Source organism: Protomyctophum parallelum (assembly GCF_964188405.1).
Source record: "Protomyctophum parallelum genome assembly, chromosome: 6".
NCBI lineage: Eukaryota > Metazoa > Chordata > Actinopteri > Myctophiformes > Myctophidae > Protomyctophum > Protomyctophum parallelum.
The window spans coordinates 49,673,030-49,696,771 of record NC_139701.1 but is presented as its reverse complement, the minus strand read 5'-3'; the positions used below and the strand labels follow the sequence as shown (position 1 = coordinate 49,696,771).

Genomic DNA, 23,742 nt, shown 5'->3' with positions numbered 1-23,742 from the left:
TTTTGATTGATTGAAATATTTATTAACAGTTTGTAGAATTTATAGTACATTTTAAGCACAAACTCAATACAAAGACTGTTAACTGTGAGTGGACGACCCAATTAAGCATACTTGTTTACAAGAGGATCCACATTGTTCAATTCATCAAAACATTTAGAGACATGTGACTGTGTTACATATATCTTCACACACACACACACACACACACACACACACACACACACACACACACACACACACACACACACACACACACACACACACACACACTCACACAGCTCTCTTCACATGTGATCTCAATCGAGCTAATTCTGTCCTGTATAGTTTTGGAATTACAGCACAAACTTCCTCAAATGGACACTGACTGACTGACTGACTGACTGACTGACTGACTGACGATGATCTGTACTTCCACTGTTCTCATAGCATAAGCATACACAATCAATGCAACAGTTGTGGTTTCTACAGGAAATATTTACCATAAAAAGTGTCCTGTCCTTGGGGGCCCTCTTGTGGCCTGAGTGCGTTTTTTTTATTCATTGAAATATTTATTAACAGTTCAATTCATCAAAACATTTAGAGACATACAAATAGACACTTCTATGTAGTTAAAGAACAGAACAGGAATTAATCATATAGGAAGCAAAAAGGGAAAAGATACATATACAGTGAGGGGACAGGGGGGGGGGGGGGCGGTGGGGGGGTGGGGGGGGGGGGAGAAGAAGATGCAACTGATCATTTTAGGGCACTTTATTTAAAATAACTTTCAACACAGTTACTTTAGTTCTCCTTGTTACAGTCCCATACATTCCCTTGGACTTGTGTGCACATGATCGCACACATACATACACTCCCATTTGTACCCCTAATTTCACCAACTATCAATACAGTAGGCCCTCTTATTCCTTATACAGCGGCTCTCTTTATTCTGGGTGATCCATCGCCACTAAAACACCTCCCTGCACCTCTAGCTGACTGGATTCAAACAGCATTAATGGTGGGCAGGAAGACCATTGTTAAGGAATGGAAGTCTGAGGTTTTACCTCCAGCACATGTATGGTTCACTCAGCTCGGCATTGTGGCCCTCTTGACTGTTTATTGTATTACTACACATTATGATACGGTTGATGGTGCTGCGTTTGGTCGTGTAAATAATGTAAACTATTTTCAATTTTTAATTTGATTTTTCTTTTTCTTTTTTTAAATGTGTTTATCTTATATATCTTGACTGTCCATGAATACGTAACTCTGGTGTTGTTGCTTGTGTTTATATTTTAGGTTTTCTGTTTTATGTGTTTGTAGCCTAATACGCCCAAATATGGAGTGTGTCACGCTGAATGATAATTAATGATAATGCATTTTATTTTCCGACAATTTTGTTCACTGAAAAGTCCATCTAAAAAAAACAACAAAAAATATGCCTTTCAAACGTTTATTAGCCGGTAGTTTAAAAAGGGCCGCTTCCTCACGTAAGCGCCGTGAGTGACGTGCAAGGACGGCCAATCACCGTCGGGCAATCGACGCACGTACGTACGGCGTCCGACAGGGGCGGGGCCAACGGGAGCCGGGCAGCCAATGAACGCTGCCTGTCGCACGCTGCTCCCTAGCTGTGACCAATGGCGGCGAAGCAGCAGTCATTCACTCTAATGAGCTCTAGTTGCGTGTGAACATTTTAACGTGTGTGTGTGTGTGTGTGTGTTGGGCTGTCTGGCTGTCGGCTGTCTAGTGTCTACTGTACTGACACTGTGAGTGTGTGTGTGACTGTGTGTGTGTGAGTGTGTGTGTGCGTGCGTGCGTGTGAATGCGTGTCACACCGTAACGACAAGAAGACTTTTGATTCTTTATAATTCACGGTGAGTTGTTTTGACGAAATCACCATGTGTCGTTGATGTAAAGAAAGCTGTGTGTGTTTCGCCGGGTTCACATAGTTTGTGTGTGTGTGTGTGTGTGTGTGTGTGTGTGTGTGTGTGTGTGTGTGTGTGTGTGTGTGTGTGTGTGTGTGTGTGTGTGTCACACACAGTACTGTACTTTTCAATGTCAGAATCGATACAATACATCTACTAGACGAGAGTCTAAATCTTTCGGCTATAGTACTTGCGCGCGCACACACACACACACACACACACACACACACACACACACACACACACTAAGCTCCTGCTGGGTGTTTTGCTTGTTGTCAATGACCCGAGCAGGTCCGTCAGTGAAGAAAACACTTCTAAATTCTAAACCGTTGAATATATAACGGTATACACGAGTTAAGTTACTTCCCTTTATGAAGGCAAGCTGAGCCTGAGACAGTCCTTCTCAGATGTTACATGAGGAAGCTGCAGCTTGCTGTAATGCTCTTGAGTCCTGACTCCTGGCTGCACGTTGCCCTGCACGGCTGAGCTTAAAGGCTTTATAAATGCTTTAAAATGCAAGCTAAACTACAATTCATGTTTGTTGATTGAAGTATGTATTAACAGTTTGCAGAATGTCAGTACATTTCAAGCACAAACTCAATACAAAGACTGTTGACTGTGAGTGGACGACGACCCATGAATGAAGCATTACACTCTATTGTTTACAAGAGGGTCCACCTTGTTCAATTCATCATAACATTTAGAGACGTATACGAATATACACTTCCATACAGCCAAAAACAGGAAATCATCATAAAGGAGGTAAAAAGGGTGAAAAACATATACAGTGAGGGGGGAAAGGGGTGGGTGGGGGATTCAGATGTTCACTTTAATACTATACAGTAGGTCTAGACACATCGACCTCTTCATTTAATATATATTCCTCTGCAATAGAGAAAGGGTCTCAGAATACAGTTACCTTGGCAACTGGCTTGATGAGAAACTCTTTTTATTTAATGTCACATTGATAATAAACCTTGTCTCCAAAACGGAGACATTTTTTTCTATATAATTAAATCATGCTTTCCTGCATCCAGTAGATTCTTACACTGGTTTAATGTTTGTCTTTAGTTCAATGTTTGTTTTGTAAATGAAGGGAAAATCTATGTCAAATAATGTAACTCATTACGTCATATTGTCTCTTTATTGTTAATGGCGTGTAATGTTTGTGTTGTCACTGTTTATTTTACATCACCATTACATCACCTAATCAACATGAGTTAGGGCCGATTCATACTCCTATTTTACCCTGTTTCGGCGCTGTAGTGCAGAAATGATTTCGGCTCGTCAGAAATTTTCAGTAGCACCGAAGAGCCGACTTTAGGACGGTACCCGCCCCCCCGAACCTCAAATGACGTCAAATTGTAGGCTCTACAGCGCCGAACCGACTTTTATTCGGCTCTAAAATAGGAGTATGAATCGGCCCTTAGACTTAATATATTAGCGCCCCTCACTTCACACAGGTGTGATTTTATGTTATTTTATTGAAGCCACCTTTCTCTCAGTTTTAGATTATGGAGACATTATTTATAGTATTGAAGTGCTGCTCCATCATAAAAAAAAATGTAAGCGCCTCGTCACTGGTGTTCCTACCATTGTGAAAAGCAAGGACTGTCTAAACTTAAAGAGGAGGAGACGCGAAGACCGTACGGGCGACGCCATGTTGCTCCATGGAAGGAAAGAAACATGCGCAGTTGTACATGCACAAATTTGGGCATGTACAACTTCCTGGTCTCAACTGCACATGTTTCTTTAGTTTAGATGAAGGAGAATACCAGCACTCACGGAGAAGTCCTTTAAGGCACTTTATTGTTTCATCTTTACAAGGGAAAGCAGATCTACAAGCTCATATGAACTCTGCTATTTTAGAAAAATCGTGAAAATGTGGTGCAAATCTTTGAATATATATTTCAGAGTGAACATTTTTAACTAAAATATTTGAGATGGGGGTCCGTGGCCCAATAGAGATAATTCTGGGCGTCCTTGACATGAAAAACGTTGAGCACCGCTGACACAGAAACATGGGTTTATCAGAAAACTATTAGGATTTAGAAGCCTTTTTTTAATCGCCATCAGTCCAAAATGGGTTAAAGGACTACTCCGTGAGTTGAGCCACTATGGTGACAGCTATGGTACCTATCACTCAACACAGGCATATTATCTTTCTGTCTGAGAGGCGTGATAAGCAGTGGTATCGGTTTATTTTTAACCCATTTTGACCTGAGATCAGATTCTAAAAATGTCTTCTACATCCTGACATCAAAAATAGCAGATCTGCAAGCTTGTAGCGCTTATATTTCTTCTATGTTAGATCTACCAGACCTACCAGTCCAGAGCCTTGGATATAGACAGAGTTACGAAAACTCTGTTCACTTCATGGGGCTTCAGTCCAATGGCGGCTCTCCTACATATAGGCTTCTATTGAGAATGGGGAACAACAAATAGCGTGAAGTCCTGGACCGGAAGTAGGCAGAAATGCATTATTGGACCCAGGCCAGGCGACAGCCCAGCTTCAATGATCTTAAATCCCTTTTATTTTAGATTGTTTTGTAGTAACCGTACAACATAAACATTACAGAGACTTTAGCTGTTACTGTACAATACTTTTAAACGGTTGTCATGTTGCACACGTGACTAAAATTGCTCTTATTTGCGCCGCCCTCGTTGAAAACAATGTATTTCCAACTCCAGCATGTCCCTCTCCATCCAGGCTGCATGACCAGAGCTCGGTTCGGTTTCTGCCCCCTCAATGTCGTAACTCTTCTATTAAGATGGCTCTGGACTGAACTCATTTTGACCGTTTCTTTTAGATTTTGAAGGTTCCTCTTCCGTGACCATCATCATCCGTCACCATTCCATCATCTCAGAAATGTTTGACATCTGAAACATTTTCTAAAATATGAATTTAAGCACATGCTACTGTACTTGTGTCTCACTTGACTTCAGTCATGCTAGGGTTAATACATTTAACATTCCATTGTTCTTTGGATCAATGTTTGCCTAACTAAAAAAAACAATTATTTGACATTCTCTAATTGTGTAGACTTTAATTAAGTAATGCAGATGTTTAACAACAATAATTTAACTCTTGAGAGCGTATCATTTGGTTTCATTTTACATTCTCAAGAGTTAAAGATCTGGGGAGTCGGACCACCTGGAACCCTCTCAAGGACCACTGGTTGAAATGTAATAGACGATTAGTTAGGTTATAGTAATAGTAGTATTGCAATTTGCTACAGTAAGTCTGTCTGGATAAATGCTTAACTGTGTGATATTATGCTGTATGAAGTCATTGTGCATATTTTACGTATACTGTGTATACTCTTTGCGTTACAATTACAAATGAACGACTTGTGACTTGTTCTCGTGTGTGTGTGTGTGTGTTCTGTTCCCTTGTGTTTGTTCCACGCAGAGAGTGTTGAAATCCGTAAGAGGGCACTTAGCAGATCTACAAGCTCTCAAGCTTGTAGATCAGCTATTTTCGGGCCGCAACCCAGCACTCGTTATCTACTGGAGATGCAGGTGTTACGACATGGGTTTTTTAGAAACAAATTAGTTCAACGCAAAATTCTGCGTTCCAAGTTCAGGAGACTTCAGAAAAAAGCGATTCTCCTGAATGCTGACTTCCGGTATGGCATGGAAAGGAAAGGAGAGGCATTTAGCATTTCTTTCACCATGTAGTAAACGCTGCATTCATTCATGGTCTGGAGAGGGGCAGTCTCTACGTTGTTTTACAGACGTGTAAAAGCTCATGGGGACGAAGCCCCCCTTTTGATGTCCATGTGGTCCCTGGTCCCTCATGGTCCCTCATGGTCCATGTGGTCCCTGGTCCCTCATGGTCCATGTGATCCATGGTCCCTCATGGTCCCTTTTGATGTCCATGTAGTCCCTGGTCCCTCATGGTCCCATGTGGTCCCTGGTCCCTCATGATGTCCATGTGGTCCCTGGTCCCTCATGGTCCCTTTTGATGTCCATGTGGTCCCTCATGGTCCCATGTGGTCCCTGGTCCCTGCAGATGCAGTTCATGCTGCTGTTCAGCCGCCAGGGCAAGCTGCGTCTCCAGAAGTGGTACGTGGCGCTGTCGGACAAGGAGAAGAAGAAGATCACCAGGGAGCTGGTGCAGACCATCCTCGCCCGGAAGCCCAAGATGTGCAGCTTCCTGGAGTGGAGGGACGCCAAGGTGGTCTACAAGAGGTCAGTGTTGTTCTCAGCTTCCTGGAGTGGAGGGACGCCAAGGTGGTCTACAAGAGGTCAGTGTTGTTTTCAGCTTCCTGGAGTGGAGCGACGCCACGGTGGTCTACAAGAGGTCAGTGTTGTTTTCAGCTTCCTGGAGTGGAGCGACGCCAAGGTGGTCTACAAGAGGTCAGTGTTGTTTTCAGCTTCCTGGAGTGGAGGGACGCCACGGTGGTCTACAAGAGGTCAGTGTTTTCAGCTTCCTGGAGTGGAGCGACGCCACGGTGGTCTACAAGAGGTCAGTGTTGGAGCAGTGTTGTTTTCCTAGACTAAAAACTGTGGCGAAAAAGGTTCGTCGACTACCTTTTCTTAACTGACGAAAACTAAATGAAAACTAAGCTACGATGACTAAAACTAAGACGAATTATACTGACAATTTCGTCAACAAATAAAAACTAGACTAAAATGTTAGGAAGGGACTAGTGGACAAGTATAAGTAATTTGACACTTGGTTGCATGCTGAAAATAGCTTGTGTTGTGAGCAAGTGTAAAATCTGTCATTACGACGGCATCAAGGCCAGCCAAAATACATTTTAGTCTACTAAAATCGCATGGCATTTAGTCGACAAAGTGGACTAACACCAAAACAGTCCAGGTGACTAAAATATGACTACAATTAAATGAATATGACTAAGACGACACTGGTCGCTGGTGGTACGCATACTAAGTAGGCTGCAGTCCCGCCCCCTTTCAGAACAATGAAGGCACCATTTAACCATAGACATAAAGTATTTCTTTAAAGACACCAAAGGGTCACCAATATGCAACTCCTTGGGTCCAAACGGTTGCAAGGAGTTAACGCGAAAACACCGCAGGGACAACGCTAAAACCGCCTTGACCCTTAACCCATTCTGAACGGGAACCCCTTTTGGTGTTAGCATTATGCTATGCTTTTGCTATTGAAAAATAGCAGATCTACAAGCTTGTAGGTCTGCTATTTTTGACAAATCGAAGAACGACTGACATAGAAACATAGTTTTTTCAGCAAACTGTCAGGATGTAGAAGACATTTTTAGAATCTGATCTCAGGTCAGAATGGGTTAAAGGTGTGGTTAGGGCTTTAGCGTCGGTCAAGTCAACTCGGCTCCTGACCAAAAAAAAAAAAAAACTGGGCCGACCAAATAATTAGAAGAACAAAAGGCCAGGGTACAACACTGCACGCACTGCTTTCTGAAACGTCTATGGAAAATGTATGGGGAAATCTCTTCCCATACATGCCCCTCCTCCTCGTTCCGAAAGTGGGCCGGGACTGCGACGCTCTATATCCCATTCTGACCTGAGATCAGATTCATTACGAGGTTTCCACTGGACACACACTGGTCTGATTAACCCATTCTGACCTGAGATCAGATTCTAAAAATGTCAGTCGTTCTTCGATTTTTCAAAAATAGCAGACCTGCTATTTTTCAATAGCTAAAGCATGACATGTTGCTAACGCCAAAATGGGTCCCCGCCCAGAATGGGATATATTACTCGCACCACAAGCAGAGGGACAGATGGAGTTAGAGTTAGAGTTTATTTTTATTTTGGTCATTATAACAAATCAATACAGTGCCTGCTTTTTTTTTTTTGCAAAAGAAACATTGACCAAAAAGGTGTAGGCTGAAGCCTAAGCTTATAGTGCCTACCCTTCTAACAGATAAATGGCTTTCATAGGTAAAATAATACAACAAAGAAAACATAAGGGGGAAAAAACAAAACAAAAACAAACATAACATAACATAAAACAAAGACAGACAGGACAATACAGTTAACAGGAACAAGACAAAAAAGAACAAAAACAACAAAACAAAACGAGAAAACGAAACGTATCAATGTTCTATATGTATCTACTATTTTTGATCTATACAATTTTTTTTAATTTTTTTATTCCTACTACAGTTTTTTAGTTCGTCGTCCAATCCATTCCACAGCTTGACCGATATGCACCTCTCTCTGATGTTTATTCTAGCATTTGTTTGTTTGAATAATGGCAGTGCCTCTTAGGTTGTATAGCGGCTCTCTCTAGGCCAGAACAGCTCTTGGATACAGCTCGGGAGCAGGTGATTGTGTGCCTTTTGTTATTGCGGTATTTAGATCTACTATATCTTGGAGTTTTAGGGTGTTTAATTGAATGAACAATAGGTTGGTTGGTGCGTAATAATCAGATTGGGTGAATAGTAGGAATATTGGCTGGATAGTTGTTTTGTAGTTGTTCCCCCATACCTCCACACAGTAATCGATGTATGGGAGTACGAGGGAGCAATACAGCATATATATAGTGAGTTCTGGTTCAGAACAGGTTTAGCTTTATACATTATAGCAATGGTTTTAGATCCTTTTGTCCTTCGATTATTTATATGCCGTTTCCAATTAAGTTTACTGTCGATAATTAAACCTAAGAATCTATTCTCAAACACATGGCCATTCATTCATGTCTGCTCGTTAGACGCTGTGTTGCTGTGCCAACAACACATGGGCACACAGGGTGACCGACCCAGACAGACACATGGTTGGCACGGCCACACGTGGCCCGCCTGCCAGACTCTGCCCTCCTTAGTCCTCCTGGTCTACAGCAGGACGGATGGTTAAAGGAGCCACGGAACCACTTCCGCTTTATATTCTACACATGACAGCTCTTCTGTTGCTCCAGACTGTATGACAGGAAGCATTTATATTCTACTCATGACAGCTCTTCTGTTGCTCCAGACTGTACGATGGAAGCATTTATATTCTACTCATGGCAGCTCTTCCGTTGCTCCAGACTGTATGACGGAAGCATTTATATTCTACTCATGACAGCTCTTCCGTTGCTCCAGACTGTATGACGGAAGCATTTATATTCTACACATGACAGCTCTTCCGTTGCTCCAGACTGTATGACGGAAGCATTTATATTCTACTCATGACAGCTCTTCCGTTGCTCCAGACTGTATGACGGAAGCATTTATATTGTGCTCATGGCAGCTCTTCCGTTGCTCCAGACTGTTTGACGGAAGCATTTATATTCTACTCATGACAGCTCTTCCGTTGCTCCAGACTGTATGACAGGAAGCATTTATATTCTACTCATGACAGCTCTTCCGTTGCTCCTGACTGTATGACAGGAAGCATTTATATTCTACTCATGACAGCTCTTCCGTTGCTCCTGACTGTATGACAGGAAGCATTTATATTCTACTCATGACAGCTCCTCCGTTGCTCCAGACTGTACGACGGAAGCATTTATATTCTACTCATGACAGCTCTTCCGTTGCTCCAGACTGTATGACGGAAGCATTCGGAAATTGCGAGAGGCAACAGTCTGGTAACGCGAGACTACCGATGATAGTAATGAAGGCTCCGTTCCATTCCGGTCGAGCAGAGTCAGGGTAAATGGTAAATGGTGCATTTATATAGCGCCTTTATCCAAGGCGCTTTACAGAGATTGTGCATTACATTCACCCATTCACACACACATTCACACACCGATGGCAGCGGAAACCATGCAAGGCACCAACTAGCACATCGGGAGCAATTAGGGGTTCAGTGTCTTGCTCAAGGACACTTCGACAGCAACTCTGGGGGAGCCCGGGTTCGAACTGGCAACCTTACGGTTACCATCCAGGCACTCTACCCCTGAGCCACCGGCGCCCCGTGGAAACACTCTGCTACACCAGTCATGTCTCAAATGGACCCGTAAGCGTCGGTGGTTCTCAATATTTCACGTCAAGGACCCTACAAATTATATGTAATATGCCGCCGACCCCCATCTGAAAATATGCTGTTCCAGGGGACCTCTCCAGAAGCAAAGATTTGAGTTAAAAACTGAAACTCTGAAAGAATATTCAAAGATTTGAGGCACATTTTCACGATTTTTCAAAAATGGCAGACCTACAAGCTCGTAGCGCGCCACTCGGTGGCGCGCTATGAGCTTGTAGATCTGCTATTTTTCAATAGTAGGAAGTAGGAAGAGTCATTATGTGTGCGATATAGAGCACCGAAGTCTGACGTCAATATCGGTAGAGCTGGGCGCAAATCCACGGGTTCATGTACTTTTTATTTGCATTGTAATCCCCATAGGGGGGATTTTAGATAAGTGTTTTTGAAAATGTCATCCCGGCCGCTTCACTCATATGGATATGAAGAATCAACTGACTGAGAGAAAACACTAAATGTCACCGCTACTGAATTAGTTACATTTTCGCTAGAAGCAGACTGTATCATATATGAGTGACTGGACAGTCGCAAACGATACAGAGACACCTCCCTGACAATAACGCCGAGACAGCTTGTTTATTTTTGGACCACAACGCTTATAGTAGACGATATTAAGATCACCCCATGTTATTCTCCATAGAGACATTACTTCCGCGAACGAACCAGGGGAATCGAAGGGATGAGCGAGTTACGTCAGGACTTCGGTGCTCTATGAACGGCTATAGAGTACATTCCGTCTTTAACACAAGCATTAAATGCCAATGGAGAATTGACGTCGTGTGTGTCTGAGCAAATGGTCTGCCGGTATGTCATTGGAAACCCTTTGGCCAACAATAAGGGACCACCATTCTTGGTGACGTAGCTAATGTACGTTTCAAGATTGGTCAATAATTGATTAGAGGTGTGATTTTGCTAATTATATACACGCGACAAATCCTAATGCACCTTGGTGGATTTCCAACCCCCGGCCTCACACACTTCAATATTCTGATATTTTCAGGGGGTTGTGTGTTGTGTGTGTTGTGTGTGTGTGTGTGTGTGTTCCAATAACTCCCGTGTGATTGAGGTTCATTAATCTTCTATACCACACGTTACCCGGGCAGTAACTTGGCCTAGGATCAAAACCAACCCAGCCGGTGCTTTTTGCCTGCTTTTGTTTTAAACGGGAACGCGGGGGGGGGGGGGGGGGGGCATAATCTGCTGAAGCATGCGAGCAAAGCTTTGTTTGTGATTAGCATCCATTGAACAGGAGCTCATATCAGAGATGGTTCACTTCACTCACGGAGGTTTCTGCCAAATAAAGACTATGTTAGGAAGGGACTATGTAAGTGGACAAGAGATCCAGTAGAAGTCATTTTACACTTATAAAATAAAATAGCAGATCTACGAGCTCACAATCTACAAGATATATCAATATCATGGAGGTTTAACCCATTTTGGGCAGGAACCCATTTTGGTGTCGGCATTATGTTATGCTTTAGCTATTGAAAAATAGCAGACTATACAAGCTCGTAGCGCGCCACCGAGTGGCGCGCTACGAGCTTGTAGGTCTGCTATTTTCAGCATGTCATTACGGCGACATCAAGGCCCGTCCAAATTACATTTTAGTCCGTGACTAAATCACCTGTAGATTTAGTCGACTAAAATCTTATGATATTTAGTCGACTAAAATCTTATGATATTTAGTCGACTAAAATCTTATGATATTTAGTCGACTAAAACTAGACTAACACTAAAACATTCCAGGTGAATCTAAATTTTCTGCCAAAAACACTGCTGTCCGGTCCATTTAACCCATTCTGACCTGAGATCAGATTCTAAAAATGTCTTCTATGTCAGTCGCTCTTCGATTTTTCAAAAAATAGCAGATCTACAAGCTCATAGCGCGCCACCGAGTGGCGCGCTATGAGCTTGTAGATCTGCTATTTTTCAATAGCTAAAGCATGACATGATGCTAACACCAAAATGGGTTAAAGTTCAGTTTTATTTTGGTGCTCAGAAAACCTAAAACAAATTACAAAAACCTTTTTATTTTCATGTCACAATCCCCTTTAAAAAGTTTGAGAACCACTCACTGTTCTACTTGGTATCATGTGAGATCGGTGACTATATCACAACGTTGGTTTATAACCATCATGGCACACATGAAACCATGCTGTTTTTATACCTGATGCTCTGTTTATAACCTGTTTATCTCTGTTTATAACCATCATGGCAACACATGAAACCATGCTGTTTTTATACCTGATGCTCTGTTTTTCATTTTTCGTTTCAATAATATTTTTATTGGTTTTTACATTTTATGACAAAGACAAGACAGTAAAAACAAAACAAACAAACAAAAACAGACAGCTCAGCTCAGGCGCGTTGTGGAACAAAGGACACAATTATACACGTATACCAAAAAAATAAAGTGCACAAATAATATACAAATATGGAAATATGGTGCAGTTTGGTGCTTGAAAGTTTAGATGGGTTAACAACTCCAGAGAAAATAAAATAAATGCATTATGCAATATGCATTATAGATACATACATACATACATACATAACAATAATATCCATAACTTTATCAATCAAGGTTAGTGGCATCGCTTCTGTCCAGGAACCCTATGGTCAAGGTGGTAGCTAACTGAGGGCCAACAAATCTCAAATATGGGTCCCATATTTTATCCCATTCTGACCTGAGATCAGATTCACACGAGGTTTCCGCCGGACACACACTAGTCTGATGAACCCATTCTGACCTGAGATCAGATTAAAAAAATATCAGTCGTTCTTCGATTTTTCAAAAAATAGCAGACCTACAAGCTCGTATCGCGCCACTCGGTGGCGCGATATGAGCTTGTAGATCTGCTATTTTTAAATAGCTAAAGCATAACATGATGCTGACACCAAAATGGGTGCCCGGTCAGAATGGGTTATAGAAGGTATCTGTGGTGGAGCGTAGCAGGCAGGTTAGGAATTCCAACGGCATGCACTGCATGATTATTTTGTGCCAGTCTTTTTTTTGTTGGTGGTTTGTCATTAATCCAAGACAACAGAATATTTTTCCTAGCAGCATAAGTTAAGAGATTAAACGGACGTGTATGGAACTTGTCAACAATCTTGTCATCAGGCAGCCCAAGAATCAAACACATAGGGTCAGGTTCACACTCCACATTAAAGATCTCATTCAACTGCTGCACGATACCCAACCAGTATCGTTTAATCTTATGACATGACCATATACAGTGAATATAATTTCCCTCTTCAGTTTTACACTTATGACAGAGAGGAGATAGAGTAGGATTCATTTTATGTCGAAGGCTAGGTGAGATCTGTAATCGGTGTATGGTTCTTAGCTGAATCGACCAAGCTCTATTACACACAGAAAGCTTTTGGCATTTTCAAATATTTCCCACCAAACCTCGTCTGAAATTTGAACCTCAAGATCACCCATTTCCTCTTAGCATCTTGTGTGTCAACAGTTGTGTTGGATCTTAACATGCCACACAGAATACTCATAAACCCTCTTGTAAAACCCATTGTCAGCACTCTCTCAATTGGAGAGGTAGTTGAATTAGTTGATAGTGTTGTGCGTCTGAGAATGAAATCCCTCACCTGTAAAAATCTGAAAGAAATGACTGCGATGTAGGTCATATTTCTGTTGTGTTTGATCAAATGACATGAGTATAGGACCGGTAAAAAGATTTTCTAACGTCGTTATACCGCTATCTCTCCAATAATTAAACCCAAGATCAATAAGGCCAGGAGGAAAGTCTGGGTTCCCCTGAATTGAGGCAAGAGGTGATGTTACTTTGGCTCGACCCTCCAAAAGCCTTGCCACCTTCCATGCCTTTAGTGTGTTGGAAACAATTGGGGTTTTTACAATATTTCTTTGCTGTTGTAGGATCTCTGAGAAACAAGAGATTCCGGAGAGGACAATCACACTGTGCAGATTCAATATCTAGCCACATTGAAGGTTGATCTTCCTCTAACCATGCTGCTACGAATCGTAGTTGTGCCTCTGTTTTTAATGTAATCACTTCAACCATGCATGGTAAATGGTGCATTTGTATCCAAGGCGCTTTACATACAGTAGACGGTGTATTACATTCACACAGACATTCATACACCAATGTCACTGTCTGTACACCTGTAATGCTGTGTGTAGAGTCAAAGTCCTATTACTTTGCTACTGGTTGCCCGACGCCGATGATCCAGTCTAGACGTGTGATCAAAAGACGGATATGTCTCCACAAACGTTGACTTAAGAGTTCAAAATGGATACTTCATTCATTCACTGTGTAACTTCAGTATTTAAAAAAAGCAAAAAAAGGATGTCAAAACCATACAAATCACCAGCCTATACAGTCTCACAGTCAAAAGTCTGTTTGCCTTCACATCGGGACAACAGCTGAGCATTCAATGAGGTGTGATTAAAAAATAACCTGGCTAGTTTTCAGATATGTTCTGACGGTGTGTTCTGATCGTCTGCTCTGTGTTTATATGTTCTGACAGTGTGTTCTGATCGTCTGCTCTCTGTTTATATGTTCTGATAGTGTGTTCTGATCGTCTGCTCTGTTCACAGATATGTTCTGACAGTGTGTTCTGATAGTCTGCTCTCTGTTCACAGATATGTTCTGACAGTGTGTTCTGATCGTCTGCTCTGTTCACAGATATGTTCTGACAGTGTGTTCTGATCGTCTGCTCTGTTCACAGATATGTTCTGACAGTGTGTTCTGATCGTCTGCTCTGTTCACAGATATGTTCTGATAGTGTGTTCTGATCGTCTGTTCTGTTCACAGATATGTTCTGACAGTGTGTTCTGATCGTCTGTTCTGTTCACAGATATGTTCTGACAGTGTGTTCTGATCGTCTGTTCTGTTCACAGATATGTTCTGATAGTGTGTTCTGATAGTCTGCTCTCTGTCTCCAGATATGCCAGCCTGTATTTCTGCTGTGCCATTGAGGACCAGGACAACGAGCTCATCACCTTGGAGATCATCCACAGATACGTGGAGCTGCTGGATAAATACTTTGGCAGCGTACGTGTGTTTCACACCTCCTCCTCCTCCTCCACGCCCTTTTTTATTCTTTCATTAACCCATTCTGACCTGAGATCAGATTCTAAAAAATGTTCTTCTACATCCTGACAGTTTTCTGAAAAAGTTTCTATGTCAGTCGTTCTTCGATTTTTTAAAAAATAGCAGACCTACAAGCTCGTAGTGCGCCACTCGGTGGCACGCTATGAGCTTGTAGATCTGCTATTTTTCAATAGCTAAAGCATAACATAATGCTAACGCCAAAAGGGGTGGACTGAGGCCGATTAAAAAAAAACAAAGTCATTTTTATTCCCCCTGAAAAACCCATGTTTCTATGTCAGTGGTGCTCAAACCTTTTCATGTCAAGGCACCCCTAGAATTATCTCTATTGGGCCACGGACCCCCATCTACAAGCTCGTAGCGCGCCACTCGGTGGCGCGCTACGAGCTTGCAGGTCTGCTATTTTTGAAAAATCGAAGAGCGACTGACATTTTTTAGAATCTGATCTCAGGTCAGAATGGGTTCATCAGACCAGTGTGTGTCCAACCTCGTATGAATCTGATCTCAGGTCAGAATGGGTTAATAGGTAAAAAAGAAAAGGCTCTGTGGTTTTGAACAGGTGTGTGAGCTGGACATCATCTTCAACTTTGAGAAGGCCTACTTCATCCTGGACGAGTTCCTGCTGGGCGGCGAGGCCCAGGAGACCTCCAAGAAGAACGTCCTGAAGGCCATCGAGCAGGCCGACCTGCTGCAGGAGGTAAAGTACAGGACTGTCTGTCCGCTTGACCAGTGGAGACCACTGTAGCACCTTAACCCATTCTGACCTGAGATCAGATTCTAAAAATGTCTTCTACATCCTGACAGTTGTCTGAAAAAGCTATGTTTCTATGTCAGTCGTTCTTCGGTTTTTCAAAAATAGCAGACCTACAAGCTCGTGGCGCGCTATGAGCTTGTAGATCTGCTATTTTTCAATAGCTAAAGCATAAGGTAATGCTAACACCAAAACGGGTTAAAGGCTGACCAGTGGTGACCACTGGACCACCTCCGCTAAAGGCTAAAGTTCTATTCGTTTAACCTCATTCTGACCTGAGACCAGATTCTAACGCGCAGAAGAATGGTGGTTCTCTAACGCATTTTGACCCGAGATCAGATTCTTCAAAAAATGTCTTCTAAATCATGACAGTTTTAAAAAATAGCCGACCTACAAGCTCGTGGTGCGCCACTCGGTGGCGCGCTATGAGCTTGTAGATCTGCTATTTTTCAATAGCTAAAGCATAACATAATGCTATAACACCAAAAGGGATTCCCGCCCCAAAATGGGTTAAATTTCAAAGGGCTTTATTGGCATGAGAAAACGTTGACGTTTACATTGCCAAAAGCAAAACGTGGAACAATACAATCAAAACAAAATGTATGCATGCGTGTATGTATGTATGTACAGTTGAAAGGCAGAATCTCCAATAAATCAATGTCTATGTGTACCGAGTACTATGTACATTTGATGCAGATATAGTGCAGGAATACACACAATGATTAGACTTTAGGGTGGTTGTGTTCCATTCCATATCCTTCTCCTATAGCAGCTCACACATCTCGCTGCTGCATTTTCAAATGTCATCAAATGCCACTTGCTGTTTTTTCCTTTTTTTATTGCTGTTTGATTTACAATTTAGGCATTTAGCAGACGCTCTTAATCCAGAGCGATTTACAGTAAGCAAGAACAACACATGGTAATTCATCGAATACATAGAGAAACAGTTTGCTGATCTCGGTGTTGATTTGCAGCTGACATGTTCTCTCTCTCTCTCTCTCTCTCTCTCCTTCTTGTGATTTTTACAGAATATAGACTTTCAGATGCGACTGTTTCCAGGTACAGTGTGGTGTAGAGCTGCATTAGCGCTAACCGTAGTATAGCTAGCTCATAGCGTAGCACTGACTGGAGGCTCTACACGCTCATACGGTACTAACCCTCGTCCAACGACCGCGGCGTGCGCTACAGTAAAGTCCTCTGCGATGACTTTAACCCCCTGAGAGTCCACGCATGGAACCAGACGATCAGACTGACTGATTGAAATGATCCATTAGTTTATATTAGGGGTGTAACGATTACATTTTAACAGCAATACGTATCATGATAGATGGTTGACGATGTTGGTTAATTATTGGCGATCCGATACGATTCAATGATTTGAAATCCATATGCAGTCGCTATTTAAAATACATTGAACATTTTTTTATTTTTTTATTTACTACATTTTTTATTCCACGATTTTGTAACCCATTTTTCACCCCTGTTTCAATTATCTAATGTGATCCTGGACTCTACACACCCTCCACCAACCTAGTCCCCATATATGGGGGACATGGGGAGAGCAACGGACTTGAACTTGAGTGTCCAAGTTGCTCCTTTACACCTGGCAGGGGGGAGTTTCCCTGGTTGGACGTAGCGCGTGGAAGGAACATGTTATTCCAACCAGTTCCTTTCCCCTCCATCAGGCGCCCCGGCTGGCCAGGGGGAGGCAGTTTCATTGACATTATTTTAAACTAAGTAATTAATCCCCTCTTTTTCTTTTATCTTCTAAAAGTTGCTTAATGCCACGCAGAGAAATGTAGTATTGACACACAATCGATTATTTGCATAGCAAAACTAGTCGATACCGATTATTTGCGTTGCGAAACGATACGATATAATCAATGTTGCTGATTTCGATATACTTCGATTCATGAAATTAAAATGGGTTTTTCGATGCAGTTACTATATCGTTACACCCCCTAGTTGATGATATCGAAAAGAAATAATCAAAAATACGGTCTTCTCGCTCATTCGATTAACCCATTCTGACCGGAGATCAGATTCTAAAATTGTCTGTTTGACAAAATGACAGTGTTCTGAAAAAGCCACGTTTCTATGTCAGCCGTCTTTCAAAAATAGCAGACCTACAAGCTCGTAGCGCGCCACTCGGTGGCGCGCTACGAGCTTGTAGATCTGCTATTTTTCAATAGCTAAAGCATAGCATAATGCTAACGCCAAAAGGGGTTCTCCCGCCCCAGAAATCGACCGCATAATCGGCCCGAGATTACCGATTCGTGCGGCCCTATAAACCCCCGATAAGGGGTCCACTTGGTTCCACGCGTACGCTCTCAGAGTTAAATCCAAGCACTGGGGATTTTGCAGTGTATGTACGGTAACGGTACGGACAGAAGTACACCAGGCATATTATGTGTGTGTAGCCTTTAGAAGTAGACTCACTCCGGGCGAGGGGGAAGCTACAACAGCAACAACGATATGCAAACGTGACACACACGATGCGCCACAGATCAGTGGTTCTCAAACATTTTAATTTCAAAGGACCACCACCATAACTCTTTGAGATTGTGTACGCATGGAACCAAATGGACCCTTTGGTTCCATTTGTATATACACACTCTCAGGCAGGCCCGTTTTCCCACTTTGAACCGGTTCAGTTCTTAATGTATTGAACCAGTTCAGAGTGTTTAAAAAAAAGAGTTGGTTCGGAAGTGTTATTTTGGTGTAAAAGAGTTGGTTCGGGAAACTGTAACCAGTTCTAGAACCAAGTGTTATTTTGGTGTAAAAGCGTGGCCTCAGAGCTCCAGACCTGTAAGGGTTCATTTGGGACCCTCAGAGGTCCAGACCTGTAAGGGTTCATTTGGGACCCTCAGAGCTCCAGACCTCTAAGGGTTCATTTGGGACCCTCAGAGCTCCAGACCTGTAAGGGTTCATTTGGGACCCTCAGAGCTCCAGACCTGTAAGGGTTCATTTGGGACCCTCAGAGCTCCAGACCTCTAAGGGTTCATTTGGGACCCTCAGAGGTCCAGACCTGTAAGGGTTCATTTGGGACCCTCAGAGCTCCAGACCTGTGAGGGTCCATTTGGGACCCTCAGAGCTCCAGACCTGTAAGGGTTCATTTGGGACCCTCAGAGCTCCAGACCTGTAAGGGTTCATTTGGGACCCTCAGAGCTCCAGACCTGTAAGGGTTCATTTGGGACCCTCAGAGCTCCAGACCTGTAAGGGTTCATTTGGGACCCTCAGAGCTCCAGACCTGTAAGGGTTAATTTGGGACCCTCAGAGCTCCAGACCTGTAAGGGTTCATTTGGGACCCTCAGAGCTCCAGACCTGTAAGGGTTCATTTGGGACCCTCAGAGCTCCAGACCTGTAAGGGTTCATTTGGGACCCTCAGAGCTCCAGACCTGTAAGGGTTCATTTGGGACCCTCAGAGGTCCAGACCTGTAAGGGTTCATTTGGGACCCTCAGAGGTCCAGACCTGTAAGGGTTCATTTGGGACCCTCAGAGCTCCAGACCTCTAAGGGTTCATTTGGGACCCTCAGAGGTCCAGACCTGTAAGGGTTCATTTGGGACCCTCAGAGCTCCAGACCTGTGAGGGTTCATTTGGGACCCTCAGAGCTCCAGACCTGTAAGGGTTCATTTGGGACCCTCAGAGCTCCAGACCTGTAAGGGTTCATTTGGGACCCTCAGAGCTCCAGACCTGTAAGGGTTCATTTGGGACCCTCAGAGGTCCAGACCTGTAAGGGTTCATTTGGGACCCTCAGAGCTCCAGACCTGTAAGGGTTCATTTGGGACCCTCAGAGCTCCAGACCTGTAAGGGTTCATTTGGGACCCTCAGAGCTCCAGACCTGTAAGGGTTCATTTGGGACCCTCAGAGCTCCAGACCTGTAAGGGTTCATTTGGGACCCTCAGAGCTCCAGACCTGTAAGGGTTCATTTGGGACCCTCAGAGCTCCAGACCTGTAAGGGTTCATTTGGGACCCTCAGAGCTCCAGACCTCTAAGGGTTCATTTGGGACCCTCAGAGCTCCAGACCTGTAAGGGTTCATTTGGGACCCTCAGAGCTCCAGACCTGTAAGGGTTCATTTGGGACCCTCAGAGCTCCAGACCTCTAAGGGTTCATTTGGGACCCTCAGAGCTCCAGACCTCTAAGGGTTCATTTGGGACCCTCAGAGCTCCAGACCTGTAAGGGTTCATTTGGGACCCTCAGAGCTCCAGACCTGTAAGGGTTCATTTGGGACCCTCAGAGCTCCAGACCTGTAAGGGTTCATTTGGGACCCTCAGAGCTCCAGACCTGTAAGGGTTCATTTGGGACCCTCAGAGCTCCAGACCTGTAAGGGTTCATTTGGGACCCTCAGAGCTCCAGACCTGTAAGGGTTCATTTGGGACCCTCAGAGGTCCAGACCTGTAAGGGTTCATTTGGGACCCTCAGAGCTCCAGACCTGTAAGGGTTCATTTGGGACCCTCAGAGCTCCAGACCTGTAAGGGTTCATTTGGGACCCTCAGAGCTCCAGACCTGTAAGGGTTCATTTGGGACCCTCAGAGCTCCAGACCTCTAAGGGTTCATTTGGGACCCTCCGAGCTCCAGACCTGTAAGGGTCCATTTGGGACCCTCAGAGCTCCAGACCTGTAAGGGTTCATTTGGGACCCTCAGAGCTCCAGACCTCTAAGGGTTCATTTGGGACCCTCAGAGCTCCAGACCTGTAAGGGTTCATTTGGGACCCTCAGAGCTCCAGACCTGTAAGGGTTCATTTGGGACCCTCAGAGCTCCAGACCTGTAAGGGTTCATTTGGGACCCTCAGAGCTCCAGACCTGTAAGGGTTCATTTGGGACCCTCAGAGCTCCAGACCTGTAAGGGTTCATTTGGGACCCTCGGAGCTCCAGACCTGTAAGGGTTCATTTGGGACCCTCAGAGCTCCAGACCTGTAAGGGTTCATTTGGGACCCTCAGAGCTCCAGACCTGTAAGGGTTCATTTGGGACCCTCAGAGCTCCAGACCTGTAAGGGTTCATTTGGGACCCTCAGAGCTCCAGACCTGTAAGGGTTCATTTGGGACCCTCAGAGCTCCAGACCTGTAAGGGTTCATTTGGGACCCTCAGAGCTCCAGACCTGTAAGGGTTCATTTGGGACCCTCAGAGCTCCAGACCTGTAAGGGTTCATTTGGGACCCTCGAGACGGCTTGAGGGATCCCTGGACCCCAACTTTGAGAACCACTTGCCATAGATATTGTAGTTAACTGCTGTGCCCCCCCTCCCCCCCCCCCCCCCCCCCGCAACCACCGCTAATAATAATAACCGTAGTCTTTAACCCATTCTGACATGAGATCGGATTCTAAAAAATGTCTATTACATCCTGACGGTTTCATTATTAACCCATTCTGACCTGAGATCAGATTCTAAAAGTGTCTTCGATTTTTCAAAAATAGCAGACCTACAAGCTCGTATCGCGCCACTCGGTGGCGCGATACGAGCTTGTAGATCTGCTATTTTTCAATAGCTAAAGCATGACATGATGCCAACACCAAAATGGGTGCCCGTTCAGAATGGGTTAATAATGTCTCTATAGTAGAAATGCCACGAATCATAAATATAGTTGTAATCTCACTAACACTATAACCAATAAGCAATCAGCATTTCTAATATGAATACGTAGTTATGCCACAAGCAGAAATGATGCTTAGCGGTGTGCAACTACACAGCAGTGTTGTTTTCGTCGACTAAAACTATGACGAAAAATGTTCGTCGACTACCTATTTTCACTGACGAAAACTAAACGAAAACTAAGCTACGATGACTAAAACTAAGACTAAATATATTGGACGATTTTGTCAACACATAAAAACTAGACAAAAATGTTACGAAGGGACTATAGTGGACAAGAGATCCAGTATAAGTCATTTTACACTTGGTTGCGTGCTGAAAATAGCAGATCTACAAGCTCACAGCGCGACGCGTTGTGTGAGCTTGTAGATCGGTTATTTTCAGCAAGTGTAAAATCGGTCATTACGGCGGCATTTAGGCCCGCCAAAATACATTTTAGTCGACTAAATCAACTGTAGATTTAGTCGACTAAAGTCTTATTTAGTCGACTAAAACTAGACAAACGCTAAGACATTCCAGGTGACAAATGTAACTCAAACTAAATGGAAACTATTCAAGAGACTGTGACTAAAATAGATATTTGCTGCCAAAAACAACACCGCTATGCAGCGCATTATTACCTTCAATATCCTGTATCCATTTGGCCAGTGGGCCGTTTGTAAACATTAGTCAACTAATAATGAATGGATTAATATCCCCACTCTAGATTGTCAGGTGAACATTAATGCTCAGAATCAGAGAAGCCACACCTCCGTGTCAACCAGTGTTGTTTTCGTCGACTAAAACTAAGACGAAAAATGTTCGTCGACTACCTTTTTTCACTGACTAAAACTAAATAAAAACGAATCTATGATGACTAAAACTAAGACGAAATATACTGACAATTTCGTCCAAAAATAATAACTAGACTAAAATGTTAGGAAGGGACTAGTGGACAAGAGATCCAGTTTTATGCTGGGTTGCATGCTGAAAATAGCAGATATACAATCTCACAACGCGTCGCGAGATTGTATATCTGCTATTTTCAGCATGCAACCAAAGTGTAAAATATGTCATTACAACGACATCAAGGCCTGTCAAAACACATCTTAGTCGACTAAATCAACTGTAGATTTAGTCGACTAAAATCGTATGACATTTAGTCGACTAAAACTAGACTAAACACTAGAACATTCCAGGCGACTAAAATGTGACTAAAACTAAGTGAAAACTATTCAAGAGACTAATGACTAAAACTAAAATAGAAATTTGCTGCCAAAAACAACACTGGTATCAACGATAAGTATTAGAAATATCGTCCCCCCCCAACCTGTTCTCAACTATATATTATTATATTTGTATTTATATAATTTATTGTATGGTCTTTTGGTGTATTTTGTTAGTACCGTAACTGTCTATTGACTGCTTATGGACGGATTATCTCGGGTTGTGCTTGAAATGTACTGTAATTCTGCAAACTGTTTAATTAGCTATAGCCTGCGGACCCCCATTAGACATTATTATGCCAAGGACCCCCTCCATAAGGGAAGATTTGTACAGCTTCAGCAGTGATTCTGAACCATTTTCATTTCAAGGACCCCCCAGTTTGACCTGAATTAGGCTACCGTTCCCCATTTAACACATTGTATGCTAGAGTTTTCTATTTGCTCAGGCTTGCTGGTGCTAAGCGATTAACATTGGACTTTTGAACTTTTTAGGGGCCCACAGCGAGGGGCCTCTTATAGCGAGAATCACATCGCATAAATCAAAAGAAAGCCAAACATGTCCACTTCAATTTAAAAAAATATATATGATTCTACCATCTTCCATTCTGGAGATATTGAACTTTGTCTAACACCTGCTTTTGAAGGCACGCTGCTCGCTTGAAAAAACAGCAGAGATATGGAAGGTTGAAGTTGACAGACATTTCAGTTCAGTTTTTTCAGACCGACAGACCGATATAAATATGAGCACAAATACTATCCTATACATACCATACACCGAATGAAAGCCCTGAATGTCTACTTTTAGGAGGAAAACAGTACACATTGTACACATATACAGTTTGACAGTAATTGGTCATTGAATTCAGCTTGTGCCCACCAGAGATAACTAAGACTAAGACATGGACCTGAACTGCTCAATATTCACAAAATAAGGCCTATAGCGACATATACATACTATATACCGTATGAAACATAAGACTCTCTGCTTTCATAAGAAAAATACTTCTACTGTAATAATAATAAAAATCACACCCCTGTGAAGTGAGCAGTGCAATGTTGCACTACTCACTTCACAGGGGTGTCCATTTGTACAGACCCATAAAGGGTCCCTTTTTTACCCTAATTATCATTTAGCTGGGGACCCCCTGGAACTCTCTCAAGGACCCCTGGGGGTCCCCGTACCCCACTTTGGGAACCACTGGTATACATCCATAAATAAGCGACATTTAAATATCTCATTCAGACACAATAAATCCACAAACCGTGTTAGATGATGCCAGTGTACAGTTTTCA

The 23,742-nt window shown here is 43.1% G+C and overlaps 1 protein-coding gene across 2 annotated transcripts in view; it reads left to right on the top strand.

Moving 5' to 3' along the window:
- Positions 1-1,712: 1,712 nt before the first annotated feature.
- Positions 1,713-23,742, top strand: part of LOC310860117 (AP-1 complex subunit sigma-2-like) — a 34,032-nt gene continuing 12,002 nt past the window's right edge. The window contains exons 1-5 of one of the 2 annotated variants that reach the window (XM_083766883.1): positions 1,713-1,853; positions 5,920-6,098; positions 14,737-14,845; positions 15,462-15,599; positions 16,682-16,712. In XM_083766883.1, the coding sequence (XP_083623009.1) occupies positions 5,920-6,098; positions 14,737-14,845; positions 15,462-15,599; positions 16,682-16,712 (457 nt within the window). In that variant the 5' untranslated portion in view covers positions 1,713-1,853. The remainder of the gene's footprint in view (positions 1,854-5,919; positions 6,099-14,736; positions 14,846-15,461; positions 15,600-16,681; positions 16,713-23,742) is intronic. The other variant, XM_083766884.1, reaches the window with a different exon arrangement.